The sequence below is a fragment of the Artibeus jamaicensis genome, unplaced genomic scaffold (genome assembly GCF_021234435.1).
Source record: "Artibeus jamaicensis isolate MK-2021 breed Jamaican fruit bat unplaced genomic scaffold, CSHL_Jam_final scaffold_1964, whole genome shotgun sequence".
Classification (NCBI taxonomy): Eukaryota; Metazoa; Chordata; class Mammalia; order Chiroptera; family Phyllostomidae; genus Artibeus; species Artibeus jamaicensis.
The window spans coordinates 69,056,420-69,067,556 of NW_026522030.1; the positions used below are offsets into that span (position 1 = coordinate 69,056,420).

Genomic DNA, 11,137 nt, shown 5'->3' on the forward strand with positions numbered 1-11,137 from the left:
CAATCTCGGTAGAGACCCGTCCGGCACCGCCTCTACGTCCTGACCGCTCCGCCGGCGTGAATCCCGGCCCGCGGAAGTCGGGCGCGATGGCCGACCCAGCCCTGGCGCCGGTCACGCGGCAAGTCAGCGGCCGAACCGCCGCTGCCCGGGACCCCAGCGGCCTGGAATACCGGCAGCCCCTGGCGGCCGCCGTGGCCGAGCTACCCGTGCTGGACGCGTCCGGGAGGCGGGTACCGTTCGGCGCGCTGTTTCGGGAGCGCCGGGCCATCGTGGTCTTCGTGCGGGTGAGCGCGGGCCGGGACGCCGCCCGCTGGCTGGGATGGAGGTTGCTTGCACAGCCTCGGCTGGGGGCACAACAGGACTTTTGAACTGAGGGCCCGGGGTCAAGAGCGGAGTCCGCCGGGCCCTTCCTGTTGTCGTTCACTGGAGGCGTCCTGGATGTGAAGCGTCCTCTCGCTTCCGGTAACGGGAAGGGACGGGTAGCCCGCCAAGCCAATGCCATTTTCTCAGCACGCCAGGAGGCCTAGCAGGGATTGGGTGCGGCCCAGTTTTAATTCGCTCTGGGCGCCCCTTGACACCTCTTCCCACCCACCGTGGGTGTTGAGTTAGAGTCACTTGAAACGAAGTACTCGGTCCTTTCTGGACCCTCAGGGTGTTAGTTGCTAACTTGTTCTTTTTGTCGTGTTGGGATTTCAGCATTTCCTGTGCTACACCTGCAAGGAATATGTAGAAGATCTTGCCAAAATCCCCAAGAGTCTCTTACAAGTAAGTTCCTGAGAGTGAGTTCCAGAGCAGCAGCGTGCCTTGCTGCAGGGCGACCTTGTGAAAGTCAACCGTCATTTTTAAGTGCAGTGCCTTTCCAGCCCAAATGCTGACAGACCCAGAGTATCACTGTCCCACACATCTCTCCAGCACCTCCCAAAAGGGGAGAGACACTTTAGAGATCTACTTCTGTCTTAATGTGTTGGGCTGGGCACTGCCTGCTTAAACACACACTAACCGTAGGGGTAATTTTGATGTTACCTGCTAGCCTGCCCATTCACAACTGTTGAATGATAATGCCCAAAAGTACAAATGCTGGCAATTACTTGTATTCTTTTCTTTATTTTTGTAATAAAAACACTCCAAAAAGTTGTTAATTATGGGGAAACATTAATATATCTTAAAAGTGAAAAGTTATATTTGTACAGATTCCACATCCTCATAAAAGCCAAAAACGTGCTTTTCTTCAGGCCCATATAGGTTGTCCCCAGGTGAGCTTTTGAGCGAAGTCAGTAAGTAGCCTTCAGACCAAACAAACTCAGGTCCGTTTTCAGCCAAACTTAACAATGGGGATGTGAAAAAAATAAAACCGATTAAACAATACTTTAATAGTTTTTATTCTTTTTTAAAGTACACTTTTGGGGGGGTACAGAGAATTATTGACTATATTATTTTAAAGTTCTTAGCAAAAGATCATCTGCATTAAACATTTTAGCATATATTTCTTTGCTTTGATGCATAGGATTTTGCTGTTTATTCCATTCTTCCAGAAGCCTGTAGATGGCATTAGAATGAAACAAAAAGGGTTGGACAAGGGGAAGTTGTGGAAAACAATTTCTAATAGTATGTACATGTGTTTTTTCTCCAAAGGAGGCAAATGTCACCCTTACAGTGATTGGACAGTCATCCTACCATCATATTGAGGTAAATGTATCATAGATTGAAAAACTAACAGAGATAAAAATATGATTTGAACCACTGACTATAGGTTAAATTTACTAAAATTTAGATTATAATTACCTTTCTCTCATTTATTTCTCATAAAAATCCCAAATATTTTCTTTTTGTAGCCTTTCTGCAAACTGACTGGGTATTGTCATGAAATCTATGTTGATCCTGAGAGAAAAATATATGAAAGATTGGGAATGAAAAGAGGTGAAGAAATGATCTCCTCAGGTAACACAGGACATTTCTCAAGTAGAAAACACTGATGGTGTATTTTTACACTTGAATCCATGTGTAGGGAAACAAAGGGTAAATTCACAACTCAGGCAGCCTTTTATGACTCTCGTAAGTGGTCCAGGCTCTAAAAGATTCATTTCCTGGGTGCAGTGACATGGAAAGGTGTTTGTAAAGTACTAAATGAAGTTAAAGAACAAGTTGCAAGGCAGTGTTTTCAATGATTACAGTTTTGTGAAAACAAGAACCATTTCACAAACACAGAGATCTGTAGTGTGCATGTGAATACAATGGAAAAGGTTTTAGAAGATACTGTAATTCCTACCCCAAGGAATGAAAGTGAGAAAAGTGGCTTTTATATGTTTTTACAATGAGTACATTGTATTTTTGTAATTAAAAGAAAAATAATTGCTTAAGCTAATATATTCTTATACCTCATCATCACAACTTTGAATACTCTATGTTCTTTAATTGATGTAATCTGTTTTCATTTGAAGCCCAACTCAAAGGGACTCTTAATAGCTCTTCAAACAGAGGTAATTGCTTCCCTGATTGTATTTTAATAGCACCTTGTACATCATTGAACACTTAGTTATTGCATGTGAAGTGGCTGGGAGTAGAGTTAGTTGAAGAGTTTGATGTTTTATTTACCTTTATGTGGTCAACATTCCATGCCCTTAGCACAATTCTTTTATAATTAATAGAGTTTAATAAACTTTAGGAGTTTAGTTTAGGTGAACTGTTAATATGTGTTTTAGGTAGGAAAAACTTGGCTTCTGAAATGTGAGATAAGAGAATTCAACTTGAACTCAAATAATTAATTCTCAACAAATATTATTGAGCTCTTGTTTGTTGACAACCACTGTGTTGGGTGCTCCACGAAGATAATGATAAAAGACACAGCCCCTGCCATCCCAAAGCTCATAATCTACTCTGAGTAACAAAAGCAAACAGCTCATTACTACCCAGATTAAGGGTTTATAAAAGAGAACATATTCTGCTAATACCTGTGCCTGAAATCTGAGGGAGCAAGTATCTGGGAGGGCTTCTCAGAGGAGGTGTTGTGTAAACTCAATCTTAAAGGAGTTAGCTGGTTGAAACGAGGCTGGGAAAGGCTGCTGCTGACAGAGAGCACATGCAAAAGCTCACAGGCATGCTAAAACTTGACTCTTGAGAAGTGCAGGGCCCTGCATCTGGCCAGAGTCTAAGAGCCAGTTTGGGAACTGGTGTGAGCCAAGGGACAGGTTGTAGCCATTTATGCTGAGGGACAGGCCAACGAGTTTGGATTTGTTCTGGAGGCAATGGGGGAGTCATACAAGTACTAGAGGTGGACAAGTGATACAGTCACATATCCACAGTGGAGAAGGCAACTCACCAACCAGAGCCAGTTTGTGACAAGACTGTAGTAATAGGCTCTAAAGAAAGAAATGACAGGGCCTGAAGTAGAGGTGAATGGACAGGAGGGGATGGATTTACGAGATAGAGTTGACATGGTCCATTTATTGATGTTTTTTAAGAAAGCAACTTAAACTTTATTAACACTACTGATGAGCTAGCTTAAACACAGAGTTTGCTCTTTTCTCTCTTGAGTGTAGGAAATTTCAACAGTACCAACTGTGGACCGTAACAGGCTGCACATGTGTAAGGTCTCTGCACCATTTAGCACTTGAGCTGTAAACTGTGGTTTTCACTTTGGTTAACACCTCACCATGCATTGCCACAACAAAGATACAGAATTGCAAAGAAAATAAATGAATTCTAAACAAAATATACCCTTGTGATTGTAAGAGAGGGTATAGTCAAATCCAACTTCTTTGACCTGTGTTAAAGTACTGTGTTTCCAGACGGAAGATATTAGGTTCTTATAAAATAATTTTTAAAAGTTCCCACTGAAACTTTGAATCTCAGAATCAGTCTCAGAATAGTCCTACTTGAAATCAACAGACTAAAAAATATAATACAGTTACAATGTTAAATTAATGGGACATTTTATAAAGAAAAAGTAAGAAAGTAAAGCCATTAAAGTAAATGCAAGGGAGTTAGGAGTTTCCCAAGTAATATTTCATTTTGCTTTATTTGATAAGCTAACTTATGATATTAAATTGACAGTAATGACTACAGGTGCAAGACAAGTACAATGCGGAAAACATGCCTCTTACAATATTTGCGTAACCTAGGGTTTTAAGGTAAAATTCTGATCTTGAGTCTAAGAATCAACATAAACAGGAAAGAAAACTGAAAAACAGGAGTTTTATGCATAAGAACTGAATTCAAACTGGCAAAATCAGAGTCTGCTTCACAGCAAAGATTTTTAAATTCTAGGTTGTGGAATCTCCTTTAGTTGAATTTCTATTATTTCAAAAATACCAAATGACCCTTTCTTTATACATAAAGAGATAGTTTGGATTTCTGAACATTTATTGTAGGAATAGAATCCTAGAAAACAGTAAAAATGTCTTTTCCTCATGTCTTCAGGCTGATGAACCTATATTTGTTTCTTGGTATGTCCATTCTAATGTAAACATGAAAGAAATAGAAGAGTTGAAGAGATAGAGGAAAATAATAGGTATCTGGGAATATGAAGAAATCAGGTCAAAGGCAGCATAATCATCAACATAAAAAGTTAAAAGCAAGTCATAAAAGACAGGAATAGGAGAAAAATAAGTTACATGAAGGATAAAGTGACTGAGTTTCTTCTCAAAGAGTGGAAGTAAAGTATCAGTCAGTGTGAGAAAGGAAACAGAAACACTGGCAGCCAAGGAAAGATGGAGAGGCAGCTGCCGTGGTTACAGCAGACCCCCAAAGTCTCAGCATAAGAGGGTCAAAGGTTATTTCTTTCCCTTTTCCATTTCAAGGAGGGTGCATCTGTCTGGGTGCCTTGTATCCAAGTAGCAATTCAGGGACACAATATGGAAGGACCCAGGCCCCTTCCATCTTGTGGCTCTGCCATTTTCAGCCCAAGGCTCCCAAGAGTATAGAAGACACATGGAGAATCACTTGTGGCAGATTTTAGGAGCTGGTACACATCCTTTAACTCATCGGTTAGAACATAGCTACGTGCCATACCAAACTGCCTGGAAGACTGGGAGACTCAGCTGTGGGTCCAGAAAGAAGAAACAGGTTTTGACCAGCATATAACAGTGTGCTGCAGTGTCTCTTGAGAAGGAATGGAGCTACCTGTGTGTAGGTTAGAGACTAAGCAATGTAGAATGGGGAATTGAAAAGGAAAGCACCACCAGTTTGAGAAGTCTGTAGCCGACAGTTTTCTGTGGCAGATAATGATCTGGGTCTGTCATCACTTTTTCCTTTCAAGCAGAAGTCCTCAACTTGGGACACTTCTTCTCCCCAGGAGACATCTGACATTGTCTAGAGACATTTTTAGTTTTTACAACTTGGTGGATGGTGGGTGCTATGGCATCAAATGGGTACAGAAGTCAAGGGTGCTGCTAAACACCCTACATTGCACAGGACAAAGAATTATCTGGTCTAAAACATCAGTAGTGAAAGGCTGAGGAACTGTTCTTGAAGAAAAAAAAAGACAAGTCACAAGTTAAGAGGACACACAAAAAAGGGAATGTTTTATAGAAGTACTAACATCTTTAAAGAAATATCTAATTGAATATAAAATGATAACATCTAAAGACACTTTCTAATATTTTAGGACACAGCCCCCATATAAAGTCAAACATACTCTCGGGAAGCATTTCGAGTCTGTGGCGGGCAGTGACTGGCCCTCTTTTTGATTTTCAAGGAGATCCAGTTCAGCAGGGCGGAACCGTCATTTTAGGTCCAGGTAAGCATCAAAGCCCAGACCCAGTAGGACACTTCTTACGCCTTTTAGGAGTCCAGAGTCCTCCTGCTTTCTTCATAAAATAACAACCACATAAAAATGGGCAACTTGATATTGTACCAGTCAGAATGCTGTACTTTCATAGGGGGCATCTTTTGTTTCCAAAGACTTGTCTGTATTTTGATGTCTGCCTATTGGATGAAATATGTCCATCATTCCATGCCCAAGTGTGTTCAGATATTTGGCATAGGAAAAACCAGTCTTGGTTTGGTGAACTGTATATGGCTATAACACTCTTGAAAAAATTCAGTGGAGGTGAATATTTCCAAATAGGAAAAAGTTATCAAGTGCTTTTTTTTGTCAATAGATGAATCAATCTAGTTAATTATATCTATCAAAATTAGGAGCCTTGCTCAGTGTCAGACAGCAGGTCAACCCCAAGGACAGCTCATCCAGTAACAGTTCCTATAAACCATATGCTCTAAATAGCTTTATTGATCAGTTTGGACCACCTGACATTCATTTGGCCCCACTTTGCTGAATGGTTGAGTGTTGAATCTTTACCATGTTCATGAGAATGAGTCCTATAAACTAGCCCCAAGTATTGCAGTCACGGACAAACACCCACTCATAATAGTGTCAAAGTACCCATCACTATCTTGTAAAGTGTTTTTTCTTAGTTTTTCTTCCTCTTTAAAATCATCTACATTTGTCCTGACTAGTGTGGCTCAGTGGTTGAACATTTGTCCCACAAAGTGAAAGGTCACCAGTTTGATTACTGGTCAGGGCACATACCTGGGTTGAAGGTTCACTCCCTGGTTGGAGCAATTAATATTTCTCACATCAGTGTTCCTCTCCTCTTTCTCCCTCCCCTCTCTCTAAAAATAAATTAAGTTAAAATAAAATAAAATAGTCTACGTTTGCCCTAGCTGGGTGGCTCAGTCAGCTGGAGTTGTCCCATACACTACAAGTTTAAGAGTTCAATTCCCAGTCACAATACATTCCTAGGTTGTGAATTGGATTCTCGTTCGGGGTGAGAAAGCAACCAATTGATGTTTTTCTCTCTTTCCTTTCCTCTCTCTTTAAAATCAATAAGCATAACATGAGGTGAGGATTACAAAAATTGTCCACATTAGTGAGCATAGCTTCTAATAGTTATTAATTTATATTAATAAATTCCAGAAGCCTAAACAGAAGTGTTTGGAAAGACCTAAACAGAAGTCTTTGGAAAGAGGATTTTGACCAAGCATTATAACCGTTGGGCTTTTTGCATCGGGAACACTAGTGAGCTAAAATCTGTTACTTACTCTCCCTCTCAAATGAATTTATATCAGCTGGAGTAGCCAAGAAAGAAGCCCGTGTTTTATGAGAATGAGTCCTATAAACTAGCCCAGAACAACAATGGGCTGTATTTCTAAATGACTCATTTCCATCCTCAGACCTGGAAGGTGTTTTTCTGAGTCCTCATCTCCACATCTTGGCACCCACACATTGACTTGTGTAAGAATAAAGAATGCAGGGGGATTGTCATTTGTGTACCAAATCGAGAACATACTTAATACGGAGATTTTAATACTGCCTGCTGGAAATAATGTAGCTTCTCTAAGGAAAGAGCTAGGTGTACTTATTTATAGAAATCTATGTCATGGTTAACCCAGTATTTCATCTTGCCTTATTTGCATTATTTGATAATGAGCCAATGTATTATATTAAATCTACAGTGATGATTGTAGACAGCAGAAAAGTGTAATGCAGAAAACATGCCCATAATATCTTCTTACTCTAATGTTTAAATTCTGATCTGGAGCTCAAGAATCAAAGTAAAGAGAACTAAACTATAAGTTATGACTTTTTAGATATATATTTTAAAATATTTATTTATTTTTGGAGAGAAGGGGAGGGAGGGAGAAGAGAGGGAGAGAAACATCAATGTGCAGTTGTCTGTCATCTGGCCCCCACTATGGACCTGGCCTGCAATCCAGGCATGTGCCCTGACTGGGAATCAAACCTGTGACCCTTTGCTTCACAGGTCTGTGCTCAGTCCACTGAGCTACACCAGCCAGGGCTATAAATTATGAATTTTTATATTTTAGCAGATAAAAGGATTATAAACATCTAAGGACCTAAGACAAAATACTGATTGTCTTAATGTCCTCATTTTATGCCGCTTTTGGTCTATAGTTATAATGCAGATAGCCTATTAAATCAGTATTTGGGAGTGAATGTTTTTAAGTAATTTATTCCATTATTATATTTAAAATATAGCCCTGGCCCTGGCCAGTGTGGCTCAGTTGGTTGGAGTGTCATCCTGTACACCAAAAGGCTGGGGGTTTGATTCCTGGTCAGGGCACATACCTAGGTTGTGGATTTGATGACTGGTCAAGGCATGTATAAAGAAGCAACCAATCGATGTTTCTGTCTTACATCCATGTCTCTTTCTCTCTCTCTTCCTCTCTTTCTAAAATGAATAAACACATTAAAAAAAAAAGTCCTGGCCAAGTAGCTCAGTTGGTTGTAGCCCTGTCTCCATACACCAAAGTTGTGGGTTCCATCTCCAGGCAGGGCACATACAAGAAGCAAGCGATGAATGCATAAGTAAGTGGAACAACAAATCCATCTCTATCTCTCTCCCCATCTCCCCCCTCTTCCTTCTCTCTCTCTAAAAACCAATAAATTAAAAATTATAAAAAGGAAGAACAGATGTGATTTTCTAGTTTGATATCTGTGTTCCATATTCTGCCTGTCTGACATTTTATTTTAAAACCTAATAGAAGATTATAATTTAAGAATCTTTCCCCTTGGGTCCCATAAAACATTAAATATCATATTTATTCGACCTTATCCTTGTCATGCTTATTACCTTAATTAAAAATTATTATGGTATTACATATGGAACATAATGTATTCCAGTTAATTAATTTTTCCCTTTGGACTAATTAAAAGTTGAAAAGCTTCCTTGATTCTAGTAAGCTGTAAATCTAATAGATAACAATATATGCCAACTTCCACCTTTTATTCTTATTGCCTTCTAGGTCACTACATCCATTTTATACATCGTGATAGGAACAGATTGGATCACAAACCCATCAACTCTGTTTTACAGCTTGTAGGAGTTCAGCATGTGGACTTCACAAGCAGACCTCCGGTTATCCATGTGTGACAGTACAGACTCCGCCACTTTCAGATGGAACCTTGAGATACGGCCTTGTGTAATATCTAAATTGTTGGCTCTTCACAGCCTTTGAGGAGTTACAAAAACATAAAGAGACATGTACCAGTTGATTTGCATTTTGAGAAGCACCGATTGTCAAAAATGTGATGTATATTTGTAATCTTATATCTTTTAAAGTTTTAAACAAATAAAATTTTATCTTAACAAAGTAAAACTTTAAAAACTATCAAATTATACATACCATTCTTTATATTATGTTATATCTATTGAATGAAAAGGGGCTTTTTTGGCCATGAAAACCATAAATCCTTATAAAGAACATATAAGGGGGAGGTTAAGCAACTCAGCACCATTTTATCCAGTGGAAAGGTGAACAGGGATATTACATTCTGACATTATTATCACATATTAAACAATATAATCACATTTTATATGTATTGTTTATATGTTTGTATGCTTAGAAAAACAGACAAAAATAAGCACAACAGAATATTGCCTGTAGGTATCTCTACGTGGTAAGGTTTACTTTCTTTTTCACACTTTTCTCTATTTCCCAACTACTACACAGTGAGTATGATTCATCTTTTGACCAGGAAAAGGTCTTTAAAAGTTTATGAAGAATATTTTCCTACACGGCGAGTTCCACAGGTGCAGATACATAGGCCCAGTCCCCGTATTTCTATCCTAGGAGTGCTACTTGGCGGAAACGGCGGACCACAGCTGTCATGGAGTCTGTTCAAAGTGCCTTGTCGCCACACGTAACACTATCCATTTCACTAGGATTTTTTTTGTAAAAGGAAAAAAAATTAGTTATATAATGTACATGTTTAAAATATGGTGGGTATGTTCTTCAAAAAGGAATTTTAAGAATGGTTTAAACTAAAAATACTAGAACTTAAAACATACACTGTGGTTTGGTTTTACACTTGAGACAGATTCCATTTTTCACCCCCAGGTTGCTTTTTCTTCTTTTACATTTTATTTATTTATTTTTAGAGAGAGGGGAAGGGAAGGAGAAAGCATGGGAGAGGAACATCATTGTGGTTGCCTCTCATGTGTCCACTACTGGGGACCTGGCCTGCACCCCAGGCATGTGCTCTGACTGAGAATCAAACCAGGGACCCTTTGCTTCACAGGCCCATGCTCAATCCACTGAGCTACACCAGCCAGGGCCCAAGTTGCTTTTATTTAGTGGAGTGTTGTCCTTTTAGTTTTCTAGAATCTTAGTGTGAAGTGTCCTAGAAATTCTGATGAAAAATACAACAAAGCCAAAGTACAGAGTTGGGCAGAAGTAGTGGTTTACAGTTGTTCATATGGAAAATAATATAATAATAGGTAATACAAGAATAAACTGTTTCTCATACAACTGTAAACCTACTTTTGCCCCACACTGTATTGGTAATTTTTAGCAAGTATACTGACTGCTTTAAATTTACAGTTCTTTTATATCAAGCTATGAAGTCACACAAAAAATAAATATTTCACGTATCCAAATATGTATATACATAAACATGCACAGTCATGTTTTTAATCTAAAAATGAAATTTCTCATAAAATTGAAATTAAGCAATTTTGTGCTGTTTTATAGGGAGGAAAGACTGGTGGTAACCCAGATCCCTTTACTGATTTTAGACTTAAAACTGCTGAATCATAGCTTACACAAAATTTCACATTTATAAGTGAACACCATATTTTTCTAAAATACATGTTCCATATGTGACTTCAGGAAGGTATAGTTACATAAAGAATGCAGTGGTAAACTGCCTACCAAAACAAACATTTCATATAAATAATAGTTGTTATGAAATACATAAACATACTCCACATCCAGATGTACTGGACTCAAAATTTCTTAAAACTTTCCTGTAGTAAGTATATAAAAATACTAGATAAAAGAATAACATCTAACACTTTAATGGTGCTAATTATTTGCCAAGTACTATTTCATATGCTTTACATATATTAGCTCTATAGAATTGATACTACTGCCCTGGCTGGTGTGGCTCAGTGGTTGAGCACTGGCCTGAGAATCAAAGGGTCACAGGTTCAATTCCCAGTCAGGGCACATGCCTGGGTTGTGAGCCAGGGGTCACGTGACAGGCAACCTCATATTGATGTTTCTCTTCCTCTCTTCCCCCCGTCTAAAATAAATAAATATTTTTTAAAAAGAATTGATACTACCATCATCATCTTCATCATTGTCCTCATTTTACAGAGAAGAAACAACATCTTTT

General features: G+C 39.0%; 1 protein-coding gene across 5 annotated transcripts; it reads left to right on the plus strand.

Moving 5' to 3' along the window:
- PRXL2C (peroxiredoxin like 2C) lies at positions 1 to 9,286 on the plus strand. 5 transcript variants are annotated; one of them, XR_008389960.1, is made up of 7 exons: positions 13 to 284; positions 697 to 765; positions 1,633 to 1,686; positions 1,833 to 1,938; positions 5,603 to 5,734; positions 8,221 to 8,326; positions 8,764 to 8,851. XR_008389960.1 is itself a non-coding variant. In XM_037151563.2 (6 exons), the coding sequence occupies exons 1-6, from the start codon at positions 87 to 89 to the stop codon at positions 8,889 to 8,891; spliced, it is 687 nt and encodes a 228-aa protein (XP_037007458.2). In that variant the 5' UTR covers positions 1 to 86; the 3' UTR covers positions 8,892 to 9,281. The 5 variants fall into 5 exon arrangements, 4 of the variants coding, with proteins under 4 accessions (XP_037007458.2, XP_037007461.2, XP_037007459.2 ...); XM_037151563.2 differs by lacking the exon at positions 8,221 to 8,326 and having other exon boundaries at positions 1 to 284; positions 8,764 to 9,281; XM_037151566.2 differs by lacking the exon at positions 8,221 to 8,326 and having other exon boundaries at positions 5,693 to 5,734; positions 8,835 to 9,286.
- Positions 9,287 to 11,137: the final 1,851 nt, after the last annotated feature.